Here is a 20,342-nt window from a genome sequence, read left to right as displayed (position 1 = left end):
AAAGGACGCGCAACAGTGTCTAACACCTGGCAGGGCGGCTGCTTTCTAAGGAAGGCTTTCCAGAACAGCGTGAGGAGGGAGACGCGCGTCCCCAAGCAACAGGAGGGGTCTGCAGGGGTGTGGCGGTGCCACCACTGCCCAACCCGAGCACGGAGGGAGCTGCCGCCCGACGGCCCGGAGGCTGCCGAGAACTGAAAACCACATGCATCCCAGGACGGGCAGGGGCACGACAACCGGGGGGAGCTCGGAGACTTCGCAGGAGTCTGGTGGGCCGCCGGCCCTGGGGCCCTGGGGGCGTGCGGCCAGGCGCAGCGGCTCTAGGACTCTTCGCCCATCTGCAGCAGGGAGTTGATGGCGGCGTCCTTGCTGCCCCTCTGGGCCTCCAGCACAGAGCGGATCACCTCCCTGTCCATGTTAGGGAACATGTCCTGGATGGCCTTCAGGTCCTCCTCATTGCAGCGGGGCCGGGCAGTCACGGCTGGCGGTGGCAAGGTCATGGGTGTCATGCCGGGGCTGCAGACGGCAGGCATTCCTGGAAGCAAATCACGGAGTCTGGTGAGAACATGGGCATCTCAGATGTACGAAGCAGGCTGTGTAAAGGGAGAAAGCAAGCGGGCGGCTGGGCTTCTGGAGATGGGTGGCAACCTCCAGCCTCTGGACCGCTGGCCCTGCAGGACACGGCAGCCCGCCTCCTCCCTGCGACACCCACTCTCAGCTTGTCTTCCCTGCACACCTACACGCACTGCTCCAACTCACACTGCGCCCTAGAGCATGGCCAGCGTGCCCGCCAGGCTCAGAGGAGCAGGAGGGAGCGCAGGCGCGGCTGCTCTTGCACCCTAAAGGCAACGGAGCCCCTTCAACACCGGCCTCAATGAACACAGCAACAGGCCCACCAGGTTTCCACAGGTGCAATGGGCTGAAGGTGCAGGGCTGGGCATACGCTGCCCACCCTCAGGCAGGCCAGGAACTCACGAGCCTCGGGCGGGCCTTCAACAAGCGTCCTGCTTCGTCTGTGGCCAGGCTGCGTGGCCTCAGCCACAGAGAGAATGAACCACGCCAGTGTCACAGAGGACAACAGCAGCGGCCCGCCCTAGAGGAGCCCCACAGGGCTGCACGTGGACGCACGTGCGCCTGCGCCAACACGGCTAGCCCAGAGACTCCCACAGCCAGCCGACACGCCTCTGCAGCCTCTCCCCAGCCCGAGCAGCCAGGGACAGGCGGGCAGCGCTACTGCACACTCTTGTGTTGTGTGGGGACAACACATCTCGTCTCTTGTCATGGAGTCTCATGAACCAGGACGCTGACCTGGTGCACCTCGGGGACAGGGATGGGCCAGGCCCTGTTCCCCTCCCGCCCACAGGGTGGACGTGACATTCTGGCCTGTGTCTGGCCGGTCACCATGGCTCAGTGCAGATGCCTTCATCAAACGCTCAGTGAACAGGGAGCAAACGTGTTGGAGGCAGCCGGGAACACTGGAGAAAGGACAGGCAGAAGCCTTGGGACCTTACAGGGACACAAACAAGGTCCCCGGGCCTCGGGCAGGTGCAGGAAGAAGCCACAGGAGACAAGGTGAGCCTGGAGCCTGTGCTGCAGCACCACGTCAAGGCTGGGGAGCTCGCGATGGCACCTGGCCATCCCTGTCCTCGCCGCTGACACAGCGAACACCTACCAGACAGAGCAGGACCAACTGATGTCTAGGACAGGACATGGGGCCACAAGTGCACACTGCTCGGGCACCACGGGCACCTTTCAGCCATGCCACACTCCTCACAGCGAATGCTACCAGAAGCCCAAAGGATGCCAAGCCCACTTGAGAGCTGTATGTAACACGACAGCACCCAGATCACACAGGCACACACAGGGCACGGGGACGCACGTCACGTGTGAGCTGTGATCTCAGAGCTGCAGCCCCACACGGCACGCAGTGCCAAGAACCAAGGCTAAGGTCCTGCCTGGACAGCACATGCCGTGCAGAACAAAGCCGGAGAGCTCCATGCACTCAGGCTAGCCAAGACCTCGACACAACGCAGCACACCGACAGAGGAAACCGGAGCTAACGCTAAGTCAGCGCTTTCAACCTGGGCTCAAACACACAGCAGCTCAGAGAGGTGAGAATCAAAGAAACTGTTTGGGGAGTTAATAAAAACCATATTCTCACTTTAAATCACACCATTTAAGCTGGGCGTGGTGGCGCATGCTTGTAATCCCAGCATTCGGGAGGCTGAGACAGGAGAATCACAGTTTACGGCCAGCCTCAGCTACTTAGTGAGGCCCTTTGCAACTCAGTGAGACCCTGTTTCAAAATAAAGAAGAAAAATTAGGCCTGTGGGTATAGCTCAGAGTAGAAAGCCCCTGGGTTCCATGCCTAGTACCAAAAAAAAAAAAAGGGAACACTTCAGAAATTTGCATTACATATTTTAAACAGTATGTGCCATTAGCATTTTGCTGTGAAGGAGGGCCCCCTGTGCGGCACTTGGCTGGACTTACCTAGAAACTAAAGGTGGCTCTAAGGCTGGCCATGTATGTGGAGGATGCCTCCGTACTGTCTTCTCTCAAGGCCTCTCCTCAGAGAGCAGAGGGCAGGAGGTGGGTGTGTGCTCAGCTGTGCTGGCCGGCTTTATCGGGACCATCGACACTGCTGCATCTGGCTGTGCCCAGAGGCCTCGACACCAAGATGGGAGTAGCACAGCAGGGCACAGGGAGAGCAGCTCGGGCCCTGCCCAGAGCAGGGCACTCTAGGCCTGCTGAGTGAGAAACGGAGGTGCGTGGGAAAGACAGAAGCACTGACTGGCGGTCAGTGACCGCGAGGAACGGAATGCCCAGAAGCACCTGTCCCTGGCCTGGCTGGGAGGTGCTGAAACCATGCTTTCCAGCCACCTGTATGCTACATGAAAGAAAGGGGTCAGAACCGCAACGCAGAGGATTACAGATATTAGCCGATCCGTTTGTCCCAGAGCGGCCCGTGGGCAGCCAACACCTGCCCTCGGTGCCCGACCCTGTGGAGCTGTGTGCACCAAGGGCTGCGGCACTACATTCTGAAGCCCAGGAAACGGGGCTGGAAGAGGCTCCCAGGGTTAGAGCAGCTGCCTCTCCTCCCTGGCACACACACACACCTGCTCGTGAGCGTGCACTCACACACGCGCGTGGTGAGCTGAGGACTAGTGGCCCCTCCCTGGGGCCTGCACGGGTGCCCATCCCCAGCAGCTCAGGGCCTCCCCCAGGGCCTCTAGTGGGAGGCAGAAGAGGCTACTACACACAACCCTCTACTCCAGGACAACAGACACTCTGGAGGCAGAGTCAAGGCCAAGCACCCTGCTGCTCCTCCTGCGTGGAGAACACGGAACCCGGCAGCAGGCTGCGGCCCACAGAAGGGTGCTCTGTCCATTCTGCAGCACTCCGCACTCATAGCCCTCTAGGTTAAAGCCCCACTAGAACCCCGCGGCCCTCTCAGCTGCTCCAAACTGATGTGAGAACCACAATGATCCTTTTAGAAAACACACAATTTACACTCTACCTTCTCCATAAACGACAACAGGAAAGCTTTGCTCGCTGAGCTTCCATCCCCACCCCAGCCTTGCACCACTGCCGCGGCGACTGCGCTTCTGGGAAGAGCACAGGGAAGAACCTGGAAGGGGCAATGGCTCTCACGGCCCGAATCCGAACCACGGGGCATGCTGCGTTTCTGACTTGGAAAGGAGCTCTTCCCAGGCCCAGCTAACTCCTGCTCCCTGGCCTTCAGCTCTCTCTGGAGAGAAGCAGTCAGCACCGAGTGCAGGGCCTCGAGCACAGGTGCCAGCCAGGAGGGCGCTCCAGGGACCAGGCCCAGCGGCACGCCATGGCACCTGGTGCCCAAGAGTGCAGCAGGCCTGCTGAACACCGCAGCGTGGGCTGACGACAGCCAGAACCGCTAGGCGGCATGCCCCTCTACCCTGCTCCACTTCCTGTGGGCCTGTGAGGCCAGCACTGGCCCAGGACTGTCCACCAGGCTCCCAGCAGGCGCACGCGCACCTCACCCCTCGGCTCTTTAGCTGCGGACCTAGCTCCACGCAGAGCCGACTGTTTGGACAGTGTCAGAGCGAAGCACACACCGTCATGTGAACTGACCTGCAGTCCTGCACCTCCCAGTGGCGGGGAAGGGACAGGAATGCTTTGGAAAACTGCACTGTGAGAGTGGGCTTCCAACGCAGGTCCTGTCTCACCCAGCTGGCCTGAGCCTCCACCCCTCCTCGAGCGAGCTGCTAGGGTGGACGGTGTCGCCATCACCAACAGTCAGGAACTGACTCAGGGGAGACAGGCCTCAGCTCTCAATGAAGCCATTGCTCAGTAACCCTCCAAACACCACCGAGACGATTAAGGACCAGTTCGAAGGCCTCTGGAACTCATTCCCCACTAACAGGACGGCTCCCGAGAGAAGCGGCCATGCATGTCAGAGGCAGGAGCCGGCACAAGAAGAGCCGGTGCTTCTGCGCTGCGGGAGGCGGCGGGCGCCACAAGGACAGAGCCAGCATCCAGGATCCTCCCAGGCCCGGGCTCACGAGTGCTGAGTGATGCGCTAACAGCTGATGGCCCAGTCACAGCTCAGTTTGCTGAGAAACGGGCAACAGCCATGCCCCAAGCCCGAGCCTGTACGGAGGCCTCACCTCCCACACGGGCACCGGGCCTGACCAGCAGCAGGAGGGCAGCTTCCCGGTGCAGCAGCTGGGCACACATCCTGGGATGGTGGACAGGGCAGCACAGGCCACAGGGCCTGCCATGAAGCCCTGGGAAGATCAACTGCCCCCAAAACACACCACGCCCGAGTGGCCTGCAGAGGGCACCAACACCCAGCACGGTCCTACGTGGAGGTCGCCCTGTGCCACGGGGGCCTCACCCATGGGGGTGAGGGCAGGAGCCAGGAGCCAGGCCCAGGATTCTGGCAAGGCAGTTTGTTTTTCCTTTTGTAACTTTTCCTTAAGTAGGAAACTGTCCCAAAATTTTTAAATATACATCAGAAGAAAAGTTCAAAATCTGTTTATAAAGAAATCTAGCCTTTCCTAAAACAAACATGTGAGGGCAAGCTTTGAAGGCATGTCCTAAGTAAAGATAGAACCAAAAAAACCAACAGGTCGATAACTTTCACCCCTTTTCTGGAGTTGGAGTCTCTGGCGGTGGTGACTACAGTGGACAGACCAGCGGCCCCGAAGACGTGTGTAGCGCACCCAGCGGCGAATGCAAAGGCGTCTTTCGGGAGCATGGTCAGGCAGAGTGCACAACGGGGACGAAGCCATCGGAGGGGCCGGGCCCTTGTCCAGTGACAGAAGAGCCGCAGGAGGGGCGGCCATGTGAAGTCAGAGCAGGGACTCGGGTGCGGGCCGCAGGAGGGGCGGCCATGTGAAGTCAGAGCAGGGACTCGGGTGCGGGGCCACCAGCCAGGGGTGCCTGGAGCCCAGAAGAGGCGGCGGGCACCTCCCTGAAGCCTCTGGAAGGAGCAAGGCCCACACACCTTGCTTTGAACGTCCGGCCTCAAGAACTATGAGGACAGACTCCTGCTGTTTTGTTTATGGTCCTGGAACGGAACCCAGGAGTGTTCTACCTCCGAACTACACCCCAGCCTTTATTCTGAAACAGGGTCTCACTGAGTTGCAGAGGCGTCACTAGGTGCAGCTGAGGCTGTCCGCCAACTGCGACCCTGCTTTCTCAGCCTCCCATTCCAGCTGTTTACAACATATACCGTGCCAGCCAGTCTACGGCCCTGTGTCACAGCAGCCTGGAGCCCTCCAACCCAGGGCAACTACACGCCACGATCTTAAACAGCATGCAGTGTGCAGCCTACTGAGACCCTGCCATGACAGCCCACCTTCGTAGAAACCAGAACCCCTCGTGGGGCGCTCGGACCCGTCGCCGACCTGATGGGTTAAGAACTTTACCGTCTGCCAGCCTGTCGAGGCTGCAAGAGTTCTACACCACCATGGCTGCTTGCAAGCTGCTGGTCCTGGGGCCAGGGCTCTCCGTCGACTGGCTCTCCTTTGATGGCGGGCCACACACTGGCCTCTGAGGACCTAGCGACCCCTGCCACACTCCAGACCTTGCAGGTTCCGTGCAGACCCGGGAGCCGCCCTTCCCTCTCGAGGGCAGGAGCCAAGTGAGGGCGGGCGCGGCGTCTAGGGCCATGTCCCAACTCCTGGCAGCCTTTGTGTGTCTCAGCTGCAGGCTGGGCTGACCACAGGTGAGCCTCTTCACTCTGGCTGGGCTGTCACAGCCACAGGCAGAAGCTAACAGAGGTTAGCGTGATGCCCACAGAAAGGACTCCACACTGCCACGGTGCTGCAGGCACAGGGCATGTACCCAGCAGGGCTGCTGTCCATACAGCAGCTCACACACAAAAAGCCAAGATCTCACGTCTCTCTCCAAAAGCCTCAACTTGCCTTGTACGTGCCAACAGTTAGAGGAAGCACACGTCTAATTTCTACATAAAGTGCGCACATAATGCCGGGCCCTGCTTCTGGACGCACATTCACACAAGATCACCATTCTTATGACGTTCGACAGCGGCCTGGGCCTTCACGAGCCCCCTGCCTTCCCGCCCCCACCCTGGAGCCTCCTGCCAAAGCAGCGGCAGCTAGAGTACACACCTGCAATGGGCACATAGCCGACACCCTGCTGGTACACGGTCGGCATCAGGACCACAGGCTGGGGCGGCATCATCATGGCGGCCGGCAGCGACTGAAACACACCAAAGATGGCCTGGCGTCAGGCAGGACTGCACCATGGCAAGCTGCTTACTTACCTCCAGTCTCACCATAACCATCCTGGCAAGAGCCCAGACACAAGGCCCCAGGACGCTGAGTCCCCGGTACGGACACTGTGCCTCACCAACCATACCACCCCCTTGGCTGGAGAAGGGGGCGGGTGGCATGAACTGAGAGGTGCTGCAGACTTGGCACCAGGGCGACAGAGACAGGAGGGAGAAGGGGACCTGGGCGGACGGATGCACAGAAGCGCGCACCTCCGATCTGTCTCTGAGAAGCCACGCCAACACCGGCAGTTTCTCCCCACTCAGCTCAAAACGATTCTAACTGCAAGTGAGCGAGTTAGTGGAACGATGCCCTGTGCCCTGTGGAGTCTGCCAGACACTGGGACAGCACACAAGCACCACCCTGCGTCCAGGGCGGCTCCGGCCGCGTGCTCTGCACCTGGGCTCCAGCCTCCCCATGAAAGGAAAATGGCAGCTGCAAGAGAAAGGGCCCCGGCGACCTAAGAGACAGCTTGATGCGGGCGCGGTGGCACACCTGTAATTCTGGCCCTTGGTAGCTGAGGCACGAGGATCATAGGTTTGAGGACAGCCTCAGCAACTTAGTGAGACCCTGTTTCCAATTAAAAAATAAAACGGGGTTGGGGTGTACCTTGAACACAGAATATCCCTGGGTTCGATACCCAGTACCAAAAAAAAAAGGAGAGAGAAATGGTGAGTGCCTGGGTGCCCAGACCCCACCTGCTCCCTGCAGCCCCCAGGTCCCAGCAGCCACAGCTGCCCTAGGGAAGGTGAGTGGGCGCTGGGGGCCACACACTGGACCTCTGCTCTACCACCCCTGATGTCCTCCCCGCACCCACCGTGGTGGCCCAAGGCGCAGGCAGCCCAGGCCCCAGCACCGCAGCCCAAGGCCCCTGCTCACCGTGTAGGACATGACCAGGTTGATCATGCCCTCCTTGTCGTCTCCCTGCCTCCCGCTTAGGCTGTACCACTCGTCCTCCACGTGGCCCTGCCTCAGGGACTCGGGGATGGTGATGTGGGTCCAGGCGATGCGGTCGTCCATGGAGAAGGCCCGCTGAGGAGGAGAGAGGTCTCGTCACAGCCCAGTGACCCCTGGCAGCCAGGCAGGAGCGCTCTGCCTGCCGCTGCGCTCCTGGCCCACCACCTGCACCTGTCTCATCTGCATTGGCCTGGCCTCCCTCAAGGAGCGCAATGCCAGACAGAGCCCCCTGGGCCCCGTGTGATGGTCCACGAGGCCAGCCAGGCTGAAGGGCAATGCAGGGAGAACCTCCAGGCTACTGCCTCCTCCTGTCCTTCCCTGGCCTCGCAGAACAAGGCCTGCTCCATCAGCTGCACCTCCGCGGGCCCAAGCAGGCAGTGGGAGGCGGGAGGAGAAGGCCAGGCCAGTGCCACAGCCCCAGCTTCCTGCTCCTACGCCCCTACTCTTATTTGGGCCAGAGGCTGAAGAAGGAGCTCCTCCTGGTCTGCACCCTGCTGCCCCATCCTTGGGAAGCAACAGTCTCTGCTGCCCTCAAAAGGGCTGCACAGCCGGGCGTGGTAGGCACGCTTGTCATCCCTGCCCTTGGGAGGCTGAGACAGGAGGATTACTCTGGTTCGAAGTCAGCCTCGCTGGCTTAAAGAGACCCTGTTTCCAAATTTTAAAAAATCTATCTATCTATCTCTCTCTCTCTATGTGTATGTGTGTGTGTGTGTATATATGTATATGTATAATAGGTCTGGGAGTGTTAGCCTAGAGGTCCAGGAACCCCAGTACCACAAAAAAAAAAAAAAAAAAGAATTGGTGCACAGCCAACCACTGATCTACCAGGCCAGGGGACCCCGGGGATGCTGCTCGTGGGCCCTGCAGCTGCTGCCAGCAAGAATGGCACCCCACCAGCAAGCACTGGAGCTGACTCACTTGAAGTTCAACCGTCCACGACCAGCTGGCAGGACACGTGTCCACACTCCGTCCACACAGAGGCCAACCAGCATTTGTCACTGAAGTTCCTGACACACAGCCACCACAGGGGTGTTCGGGCAGGCCCACCAGCACCGCGGCCTGCGATGCCCGCCCCCGTGCTGTGCCAACTGTGCACAGCGTGCTGCGCCTGCGCCGCGGTGGCCGCGCGGCACTGTGGCGCCCTCACCTCATCGAAGATCTCGAGGTAGAACGAGTCCACACCCGGCGGCACTGTGCACTGGATGACTTTGTTCCAGCGAGGGTTTTTGGCACCATTGTGGGCCGTGGGGGTCTCGTACACCGCGTAGCCCAGGCGCAGGCGGCAGTAGGGGTCCATGCGCGTCATGCCGTAATTCTTCGCCAACTTTGCCTGAAATAAAGCCAAGTCCAGAAAATGGAACGCCCACCACGAGGGGAAGGGCGAGCGCCTGCCTCCCTGAACTCTTAACTGGCATCTTCCTGGGGCACGAGCTACGCTACTCCAACTCACCTGGGCTTGGGCGACTTGCTTCCAGATGCCAGGAGCAAGAAGAGCTGCCAAGGGCTCAAGCAACTCTAGGAAAAAGCACCACGCCGTGCTTGAGAGTAACAAGGAGGCCCAGCAAACGCCTCCGCCCCACTCCTCCTCCAGAGGGTCAGGGAGGATGGGAAGGAGGGACCAGGCGGGGCAGAGCCATGGGCAAAGCCTTGACACCGGTGACATCTGCTCCCGTCCCCACCCGTGGCTCCTGCCTCTTCCCTTCAGGCCCGGGCCCTCCCGCCAGTGTGGGCTCATGAGCACAGGAAAGCCACAGACCATGAGACCCTGGCTTCATGCCAGATGGTCTGCTCGGCTGGAGTGCCACAGGAGCAAAATAAACACGTGTGAGTGAAACGGGAGATCACTGCTCAGCAGACGGCAACTCGAACTACAGGCTTAAACCCCGCTACGAGTTCCACCGCACCCTCCTCTGAGCGCGGGCCTCCCCCCGAGTCCACGAGAGCACCTGCCACTCCGAACTGCCCTCGACTGGACGTCTAAGCCTGGCTGCGACTCTCCTCCTCCACCTGTCCCTCCCAATTCTGGCTGCCTGCCTCTACCCTCCAGAAAACACGGCAGATCTCGGAGCCGTCCTGACCCTCCCCGCCCACCCTGCACGCAATCTAGCAGCCTGGCTGGCTCCCTTCCTTGTGTGAAGAGGGGAGCTGAGAGAGCAGGCTGCGGCCCTGCTCCAGCAGCCAACGGTGGGCATGGGCAGGGCTCTGGCCTGTGCCACACGGCAGGCACGGGGCAGGACACGGAGAGGAATCTTCAGGCCTTAGCTTCTGGAAGGATGGAGCTGCCACCTGCTGGGACTGGGGGAAGGGAGGGCTGAACGCGCAGCCCTCTGTGGGCACGTGGAGTCTAAAGTGCCTCCTGGACACCAGGGAGGCCACGAGGGCCTGCTGTGTCCCCAGGAATCCAACGCGGGCGTTCCTACCCATGGGGCACCCACGAGGGGGTCAGGAGGTTGAGGAAGGTGAGCAGCAGGCCGCTGGGCCCCAGATGACCACAGCAGACGGCGCCGCGGGGCAGCCTCCTGGAAGGGGATAGGGGGCTCGCGGAAAGGGAAAAGCAGCACAGTGAGCAGGCCACAGGAGGTCACAGGCCAGGGCACTGGCCACAGGAGGCCTGGGAGGCCAGGCCGCGGCGTCACGCCTCGGCCACACGGGTGTGGCACCCCTAGCTCCTCATGGAAGGAGCCGACATCCACAGCACTCATCAGAATTAGTTTGTTTTAGGCAGAACCCTGAGAAATCGCCACTATTTTTCATACACGTTGCTTCTCACTATCAGACGTACTTCAATTCGGCACAGAGGCCGAGAGCCACACTCGCGCCTCTCTCCCACCCCACGCCAGCCCCCAGCAGGAAGTAACCTCACACCCACCTGCACCACCGTGATGCTGAGGCGGCCCACGGTGCCCACCGCCCCTCCGTACTGCAGCTGCTGGGCCGCCTGGGCATCCAGCTGGATCTGCTGCTGCTGCTGCGTGGGCGTGATGCGGAGGAAGTCTTGCGGGAGCTCGCCGATGTACACCTTTGGGTGGAGAGAAGGCAGTGAGTCAGAGCAGAGAGCCCAGCGAGCCGCAGCATCCCTGCGCGCCTGGGACCAGCGTCCAGCCCCACTTCCTGAGGGAGCCTGACTGTGCTCAGCCCGTTTCTCCATCCACAAACGAGGGCAGGGAGCCAAGGTTTGCAGCCAGATCTCCCCAGGGCTCCGTCCCCAGCACACAGCTTTCTTACTTAGAAGTTTTCAAAGACAAAGCAGTGTCCAGGAAGGCTGGGGTGTGTTCCGGACTAGAGCCATTCTGACCCTTAAGAAAGGCCTGCCCGGGGCTTCTCGGGCTGCACACACTCCATGCCTTCCCATGACCCATCTGTCCTCAGACCAGGACTGACAGCAAGGCCTGTGCACTGCGACGCGCTGGGCAGATGAAGGGCTGCAACGAGTGGGAGCCTTCGACCTCACGTGACTTAGAAACCCTGCTCTGGACAACCTGCAGGTTCCTCCACTTGAAACGACTCAGAATCGAGAGTGCCCTGTGGAAAGCGGGAAGCAGAGACCCGCAGGCCTCGCCACAGGCTTTCTGCCCCTCACCGAACCCACGGCCAGCTCCCCAGACTGAACGCGAGGCGAGGCAGGCCTGCGGCGGGCTGGGGAGACACTCCTCAGAGGCACTCCGGAGCAGGAGTCCTGGGAAACCTGAAGGCCTCCCACCAAACAAGCTGCCCAAGAAAAACAGAAAGTCCAACGCAAGGGTCAGGAGAGACAGACTCCTGGGGGTGGCCTGGCCCACGCTCCTGCCCAGAGGCACGCAGAGGCCAGGACCAGCCAGGGAGCGAAGTCCCAGGGGCGTGTCCAGAGCCGGGCACCCACCCCTCACAGCAAGACGGCGCCAGCTGGAAGCAGGCCGCCTGCCCGGGGCCCAGGATGAGAGGGCCAAAGAGCTAAAGTTCAGCTGGGGCCGCCCTGGGACCAATCACTGTGGTGAGCGCCTGCCACAGCTTCCACAAGTCTCTGCACAAATCAGACATCACGCCCATCAAGGCCAGCCAACTTCCAGAAGGTTCTGTGGGTGGCTGAGCGCCCAACACCCGGGAAGCTCCTCTCCCCAGGGTCCTGCTCTTTCTTTCCAACACTGGTCTCCCCACCTGTGTCTCCAGGGAACGCTGAGCAGCAGAGCTCCTGAACAGGAAGGCGTGGGCCTGGCTCTCCTCGGGCCTCCCCACGCTTGGCTGTGCATCTCGACGGGATCTATCTGAGTGGTCCCTGCCCCCCACAGCGGTCAGGAGGGACCCCACCTCATCAGAAGCCCCTGATGGAAAGGGGCTGCCACCTGCGAGGCTGTGCTTGCCAGGAGAGAGCTCAACTCCCCAGACTGCACGGCCTCTCCCGGGACAGTGCTTCTCCAAGTGTTTGGCCCAGGTTACAGCGAGCCTGGGCAGAGCCTCACAGGGCTCCTGCGGCGCGAGGCGCCAAAGGCTTGTCCCTGCTGGCACACGGAAGGCACACAGTCCCACTGCCCAGCAGTCTCCAGCACCAGGTCCCATCGCCTGCCATCTGCAGTCCTCACGGCTGAGCCCGGCTCTATCACCAGGTCCCATCGCCTGCCGTCTGTGGTCCTCACGGCTGAGGCCGGCTCTATCACCAGGTTCCATTCCCTGCCGTCTGTGGTCCTCACGGCTGAGCCCCGGCTCTATCACTAGCTGTCTACTTGCCATGAACAGGCTTTGCAGAAACAGACTCACAGCAGCCGGGCATGGTGGTGCATGTGTGTAACCCAGCTACTCAGGAGGAGGAGACAGAAGGACTGCAAGCTTCAGGCCAGCTTAGGCAACTTACAGGCCCTGTCTCAAATCAAAGGAGCCAGAGCTGTAGCTCATTGGTAGAGCACTTGAATCCCCAGTACCACATAAACCAACAACAACAACAACAAAAACACATCAACCAAGTTCTTGGGATTGATATATACAGGCCAAATTCTCACTTATCTGAGAAACAAATGCTGACCACATGCCACATCCTACAGTCCTAGGGATGCAGCAGGAAACACCCAGGGCAGATAGACAGGCCAGCAAAGATGGGCAGGGTGCAGGCGGTCGTGGGGCTGTGCAGACCAAGTCAGGAGAGGGAGCTCTGGAAGCCCTGTCTCATCTTCGCCTTCAGCAGTGTTACTTCTTGTCTGACCCTCTCAGCCATGGCCCGGGCCCTCTTCATCATGGTCTCCTAGGTTTTCATTAAAACAACAGGACTGCTTTTTATTGGTACTGGAGCTTGAACCCAGAGGCATTCTACCTTAAGCTATCCCCCCGCACTATTTTGCTTTCTACTTTGAAACGGGGCCTCACTAGGTTGGGAGGACCTAGTTAAGTTGCTTAGGCTGACCTTAAACTTGCAATCCTCCTGTAGCAGCCTCCCAAATACTGAGATTACATGCATACACCACTGTGCTCCGCTGGGACCTCTTCTTAATGGGGAAAATTACATCAAGAGATCAACTGTGTTGGTTTTTTCAGCATGGATTTAACCTTAAAGTTATAAATAGGAAAGGCGATGTTAACAATGTGAGTTACACAGTGTGACTGGGCAGAAGGGAAGAGAAGCCAGGCACGCGGAGAGAGCCGCCCACGCAGCCTCTGCCAGGTGACCAGGGACTTCCGCAAAACCCGCACCAGCACGCCTGCTCCAACCAGCACGGCCCGAGAAACAAGCCCTGGATTAGAGGAGACGCGGTGGGCAGTGCGGGCAGGGTGTGGGCCGGGGCAGCAGAAGCAGCTATCCGCCCCGGCCAAAGCCAGGTCTGCAGCTGAGACAACTGTCCGCCCTGAGTTAGGGAAACTAGAAGAGGAATGCAGGGGCTTCTCCATACCCCCTCTGCAGTGCTTCCTTAGACCTAAGAGTATTCTCAGATCAGAAGCTATTAGAAAATATGTCAAGGAAACCTCAAGGGGGAGGGCCGCTCTCCACACCAAGTAGCAAGCAAACTGGTTACGCAAGCAGCGGAGTCTGCAGGAGGAGGAAAGCTGGCCTGCTGCTGCAAGTCCCTGACGGCTTCTCAGTTTAGACTGAACTCACCCGAATGAGGACACATTTCTACCTTAAGAAGCCACCACGGTTAACTACGTCACGCTTCGCGGGCCGCAGTGAGTCTAGGTCTGACGCAGATCCTCTCACGTCAGTGAGCGCTCTGGGAAAACGCCATGAATAACCATGTGTTTTAAATGTATTTTTAAAATTCAGTGCCCAGCCTAAAATATATTTCTTGCATATTATGATGGAAGAACTGTTTGAAGGGCCACATGAAAACAGATACTTTATCTTGGCTCAAAGACTTGGGAATATAAAAAGAAAATGAATACTCATGATAATAAACACATAATGGATTTTTTACATATTTTTCTAGAGGCATAAGATAAACATTTGAGTCCAATATTATGAAATGACTTTAAACCCCATGAAGACCCCAAAATTCCACTTCCAAGAAACTACCACAAGGTGTCTGGTCCCCAGCTCTGGCCTGCATGGCAGACCCACAGAGCCCTGGAAAGGCACGTGGGACCACACAAGGCTCCTCTGGAGGAGCACACTGGCCTCCCTCGCACCTGGTAAGGCCTGGTGCCTGGCCACAGGGCGCGCGGGAGCCGAAACCCCAAGCAAGGCGAGGCCAGCGACCAACCCCAGCCCCAGATGTGCCTAAAAGGCAGGCCGCGGGGTTTCCTGACAGGCGGAGGCTTTTGTCCTAAGCGACGTGAAGGAAGGACCTGCCCGCCTGCACGCCTGGAACATTCCGGGGGCGCAAGGAGCCTCTGGACTCAGTCTTGAGCTCAGAAAAGAGGTAGGAAAGGAGATTCACGTCCCTCGGGGTGTGAGGTAGGAGAGGAGAGTCACGTCCCTCGGGCTGCAGCCGCAGCACAGCCAGGCCACCAGGAGTGACGGCGAGGGCAGGGTCACACGGAGCTGGGCACCCTCGTGGCTGGGCCAGGGCCAGCGCTCATGGGGGCCGGGGCTCTGAACATAAGACAGCAGCTCCACAGCCAGCACCCACACGGCAAGCTGCCAGCTCCACTCTCCAGCTGGTGTCAATGCAGAGGGGTACAGCACTCTCCAGCTGGTGTCAATGCAGAGGGGTACAGCACTCTCCAGCTGGTGTCAATGCAGAGGGGTACAGGGATCTGGCCGCAGGACGAGCCAGGTGAACTAGCAGCTCACTGCTCCCAGTATTCCCATGGCCGGGGCGGTGCGGGCACTCCCCACTCGTGAACTCGGCCTGTCCTCACACGCACAAAGGATGATGACGGCCCAGCTGGAGAGCTGCTGTCGCACCTACAGGAGTTTACACGGAGAATGCACTCGGCAGAGGGGACGCGGGGCTTGAGGACAGGCAGGAGCGGTGGCAGAGGGCAGGGAGGAGGACGGCCCAGAGGGGCCTGCCAGTCGGAACTCCACGCGGCCCAGGCAGTCCTCAGAATTGAAGGTGTGGACAACAGGGCTGAGGCCCGCCGCCAAGGAATGTGAGAGGTGAACCCGAGCAAAAGCTAAAGGCCAGGGCCCGATGGAAAGTCGGCGCCACGCCACGCCACGCCACGAAGAGGGTAAGAGCGGCAGCGCCTGAGCAAACCCAGACCCGCACCGCGGAGTGGGAACACCGCTGCCTCCCGCCGCCGGAGGGCAGAGATGGCAAAGCCACCGCGCAGGCAGCGCCAAGCGGAGGAGCCGTTGGCACGCAGCCAGCCAGGTCTTTGTGCGGACCCTGGAGGGAGCACCTGGCTGCAGGCCTCCTAACCGCACAGGCTGGAGCTCTGATGGCGGCCTGAAGAGAACAAAACCAGGAGAGAGTTGAGAACTGAACTTTTAAAAACCTATGTTTAATCTAAAAGAAGGCAAGAAGAGACAAAGAAACAAGTGGATTAAATACCCTTTTCTTGAGTAAAAACAAAAACAAAACAAAAAAACAGGTTGTGTGTGTGTGTGTGTGTGTGTGTGTGTGTGTGTGTGTATGGTGCTGGGGATTGAACCCAGGAGCAGTCTACCTCCACGCTACACCCCAGCCCAATTTTTTCTTTATTTTGAAACAGGGTCTCACTAAGTTGTGGAAGGCCTCACTAAGTAGCTGAGGCTGGCTGTGAACCTGTGTGATCCTTCTGTCTCAGCCTCCCAAGTACTGGAATTATAAGCATGCGTCATCACACCCAGTTCAACAGGTATTTTTAAAAACCTGTTATTAAACAGGTGCTATTTGTTTGTTTAAGTGCTGGGGATTGAACCCAGGGGCATTCTATCTCCGAGCTACACCCCAGCCCTATTTTATTTTTTTATTTTGAAACAGCTTCTCACTAAGTTGTTGAGGGCTTCAATAAGTCGCTAAGGCTATCCTTAAATCTGATTTTCCTGTCTCAGCCTCCTAAGTACTGGGATTACAGGCAAGCACCACCATACCCAGCTCAAGTAAGGCACACCTTACTTGAAGTGCTGAAAATGTGTGTATGTATAGATCTGTAGGTCTACAACTTACACACCATTTAATATGTTCCAGTAAAAATTTGAAGACTTGGACCACTTAGAGATGACTTTAAGAACGCGGTTATAGCTGGGCAGGTGGCTCAAGCTCATAATCCCAGCATTTGGGAGGCTGAGACAGGAGGATCGCAGGTTCACAGCCAGCCTCAGCTACTCAGTGAGCCCGTTTCAAAATAAAGAATAAAAATAGGACCAGGGGTATAGCTTGGAGGTAGAATGTCCCTGGGTTCAATCCCCAGTACCACAAAGAAGAGGAAGAGAAAGAGGAAGAAGAAGAAGAAGAGGAGGGGGGAGGGGAGGGGGAGGGGGATATGCTATTGATGATGGACCTATTTAAACAGAAATGTTGAGTAAAATGTAAAGGCAAAAATAAAACCAAAACCATCACCATCAAATATTCCCTAAAACAAAGGTGGAGCAGCCTCCTCTAGTATCAAGTGGAGTGAAGCTCACCAGCTGGTTGGTGGCCACGCGCAGCAGCAGGTAAACAGGTACACAAGGAATCTGCCCTCAGAGTCCAGAGCACACACTCACAGGGACCAGGGACAGGCCAGTCAGACATGGAAGGACGAACATCATGGCTTCGTGGTGACCCTCACAAAAGAGAAGTTCAGCATAAACCTCAAATGAAAACCAACTTCTTGCTGTTACTGGAAAGTAAGGAAGTGCTGGCATTGATCGTCCACTCCTTTACACACGTTTCAGGACAACCAGAAAGTAACAGCTGACAGGGAAGCTTCCCCTTACCCACAGCCCAGTTACCAAGTGCAGAGTCATCCAATCCAGACACTGGCCTTTGTCATCCCAGTGAGGCACCGGCTCGGCCAGTCACCAAGGAAGTCTGAGACTGATGAGGCCTTGGATAAGCACAGGCCTCAGGACCATCCGAGGGACAGTCAGGGACAAAGACAGGGCCAGCTGCCTCCAGCTGAGCCCACTGATCAGCCAGAGTCTTCAAAAGCAGGACCAGGAGCCATGGCCGGCAGACCCCACACATTGCCCACCTGCGCGAAGGCCTACTCAAAGTGTTGCCGCCATCTGCCGTGGCCACCAGCCAGGGCCAGCCAGGCTAGGAGCCGGCCCTGCCATAGGGTACCTGCGGAGGAGCAGGCCCTGCACCATCCACTTTGGAACCCTTGGGAGTTTGCTCATAACCAGTGGACTGCCTAGAAGGGTGGCAATTCCAAAGCAACAGCACTTGTCAAAAGTGAGGCGGCCACAGGCCAGAGAGTGGCATCCCTTAGTGGCTATTCAGGAAAAACCATCCTGAAGTAAGAACCACACACCAGCTCTGCTGACGGAGGCTTCCTTCAAAGCCACATGGTGCTGGCTGTGCACATGGTCCCCAAGTCCCCAAACAAGGGCAGAGAGCCCTCCCAGGCCCTTCAGAGTGCCCTCTCCCTTTACAACCTGCAGGACTCTGCCGCCCCATCTACCCACGGGAGGCAGTGGTCAGCCCAAGTCCAGGCTCCCAGACTGCGGGGCCCTGGGCCATGGTCTAACCCTGCCCGGGGCTGATGGAAGGCTGCTGGCCAGAGCCTAGCATAACCAAATGCACTTGCTGTATCAACGGTTCTTTCTGTTTGGATGCCCAGCACCCTATTTATCTCCATAGCCCCATAAATGTAACAGAAAGAGTGGAGATGCAGTAAATAGCAACATATCCTGGCGAAAGTAAGAGTCCTCCTAGACCCTAATAACTGGCCAAAAGGTCTGTGCAGGTAGTCAGCAAGCCAGGGACTATGAGAAGGGCTATCTAGGTGAGGCAGCCAAGAGGAAAGGCGACAGGAGAGGGCACGTGTCTGCAAAAACATCAGAAACCGTGCTCTGCCCAGATAAAGCTAAGGGCTTTCCGGTCTGTAAGAAAGCCTGCCGTGAGCCCGGCAGCCCTGCTCCTTTCCCACCCCCAGACCATCTCCTTTCCATGGCTCCCCTCCTGGCCGACCTCACACTCCTGTTCCCCTTCAAGTCTCAGGCTGAATGTGCTGCCTTACCCAGAGATTTACCCACCTGGGGAGCAAACTCTCATGGCACCTACCTGTGGAGTCGAGACCACAGGTCTGACGGCACCTGCCGTCAGCGTGGTGCATCTGGGTTCCCATGCACCGCTGCCTAGTCCTATAGGCACTGTGGCTCACTGAGCCGTGCCGCCCTGAATGGCCCGGTCACTCACTGCTGGCCTGAGAAGTCACTGCACACCCCAAGTGGAGCCCACACCCCAGTTGCTGATGACACCTGCTTAGAGATCAGACCCAGTGTCACTTCACAGTCACAGGTCATCAAGATGCCCCTAAACACTTGCTTATCTGCACTGCGCGGCCCCTAGAACCTGAACGCGCAGCAAGTCACAGCAAGCATCAGGACTGGACACCACAGGTCCGACACGTCTGAGCTTGACCTGACACTCCCAACTACTCACCACAGGGTGTAGGTCATGCCAGCTCACGTACCCACGGTGAAAGAAGCAGTCTCCCTCAGAGCAGCCAAGGCCAGACAGTGGGCGCACAGCAAGGACTCAACTTAGTCCCACACCACAGTGGATTCCCAGGAGGTAAGGACACTCCAGAACACAGAGGGAGGCAGGGGCTGTCCTGCTGGCCACAGGCCACTACTCTGCAGAGGGTGGGAAGGGAAAGTACCGGCTACCCAGCTTTTCTGTTCAACCAGTCAGGCAGAAATGAGAAAGGGCGGGCACGACCAAACTGCTGTCCTTCCTTTGGACGGAGTGGAGATGAAGAGAAGGGATCTGTACTGACTCTGGAAAGCATCCACGCCACGCTCTAAGTGTCAGAGGTTCACTTCAAAGCTCTCAGGAAAAGCCCTTGCCCAGTGGGGGCTTCCAACCAAGCTTAGGCTTCGCTTCCAACTCACGACAGAAACACATCCAAGGCTGCCAACGGCCAGCTGTACGGCCAGCTGTACGGGTGAGGAGCCCTGGGGACCTGGGCCTGCAGCACTGTCAAAACCTCGCCCACCTACCGCGCACTCAGCCACCGCTCAGGCTACCGCCCCACCCAGTTTCAGGCAGCCCGGGGAGGCCATCCACATCACCTCTTGAAGCTACAGGCAGAATCTCTATGGCAACTGGACAACCCTCAGGAGAGAATTCCAGTTGGGCGGGTCCTCCAAGTTCTCTGCTCCCACCCTCTCATTTACAAATAAACTGACCCTTTGAAAGTCAGCGACTCACTGTTTCTAAGAGATGGTCTCCAGGGCCCTTATTCTGTGGAGAGGAAACAGCCTCATCTGGGGGACCGACAGCAAAGGGAGGCCCTTTCCCGTGTGGGGGATCACCTGGATCTCCGCCTACTCCACCTGGGGGAGGGCTGGGGCGCGGCCTCCCTCCACCTGGAGGTCCATCTGGCCTGAGGGTCCTCCACCTGGGGGCCATCCCGGCTCCCGGGCCTTCTCCACCTGGAGGTCCATCTTGGCCCGCCCTCCTCCACCTAAAGACCTTCAGGGCTGAGGGCCTTTCTCCGCCTGGAGGTCCAGCCGGCCTGGCATCCTTCACGTCAGGACCGCCAGGGCTGGGGCCTTCCTCCACCTGGGGTCCCTCGGGGCTGGCCCTCCCCCCCGGGGGACCAGCTGGATCGGGGGCCTCCTCCGCCTAGGGCCTGGGGGCGGGACCTCCAGCCTCCCCGGCGCCCAGCCTGCCGTCCACCCGGCGCGCCCCGGCCGAGGCTCCCGCGCGGGCCCCGAGCCGCCGCCCGCGCGGCTCCAGAGCCGGGTCCGAGGCCCCGCCCGCCGCCGCAGGTCGCCGCGGCCGCAGGTCGCCGCCCCCGCCCGGCCCCAACCCGAGCCTTACCGGCCCGCGCTGCGTGCTGACGGTGGTCGCCATGGTGCTGCGGCGGCCCCGCGCCTCGCCGACCCGACAGTGACGCGCCGGGCAAGCTCTTCCGCCCCCCGCGGAGTCCGCGTCGCCGACGGTTACTCCAAAGGCGGCCGCCGTCCCCGTCAGCTGACAGGCGCCGCGCCCCGCCCCGGCGCGCCCACCGCGCAGGCGCCCCGCCCGGCCACGCCCCCTTCCGGCTTCCTGCGCACGCGTGCTCCCGGGCCGGGGGCGGGGCCAGCCCCACGGCGCGCGCCTGCGCAGTCACGCTCCCTTCCGGCCC

At 59.3% G+C, this 20,342-nt stretch overlaps 1 protein-coding gene across 1 annotated transcript; it reads right to left on the bottom strand.

The window, feature by feature from the left end:
- Window positions 1-317: 317 nt before the first annotated feature.
- On the bottom strand, window positions 318-20,068 carry TOLLIP (toll interacting protein; the record flags this gene model as incomplete). The annotated part of the gene is made up of 6 exons (XM_080705939.1): window positions 318-532; window positions 6,612-6,702; window positions 7,653-7,805; window positions 8,878-9,060; window positions 10,600-10,749; window positions 20,036-20,068. The coding sequence occupies 6 exons, from the start codon at window positions 20,066-20,068 to the stop codon at window positions 318-320; spliced, it is 825 nt and encodes a 274-aa protein (XP_080562065.1).
- Between the last annotated feature and the right edge of the window lie 274 nt (window positions 20,069-20,342).

Source organism: Muscardinus avellanarius (genome assembly GCF_963383645.1).
Source record: "Muscardinus avellanarius genome assembly, chromosome: 1".
In the NCBI taxonomy this organism is placed as follows: domain Eukaryota; kingdom Metazoa; phylum Chordata; class Mammalia; order Rodentia; family Gliridae; genus Muscardinus; species Muscardinus avellanarius.
This window is presented reverse-complemented; position numbering and strand designations above follow the sequence as displayed.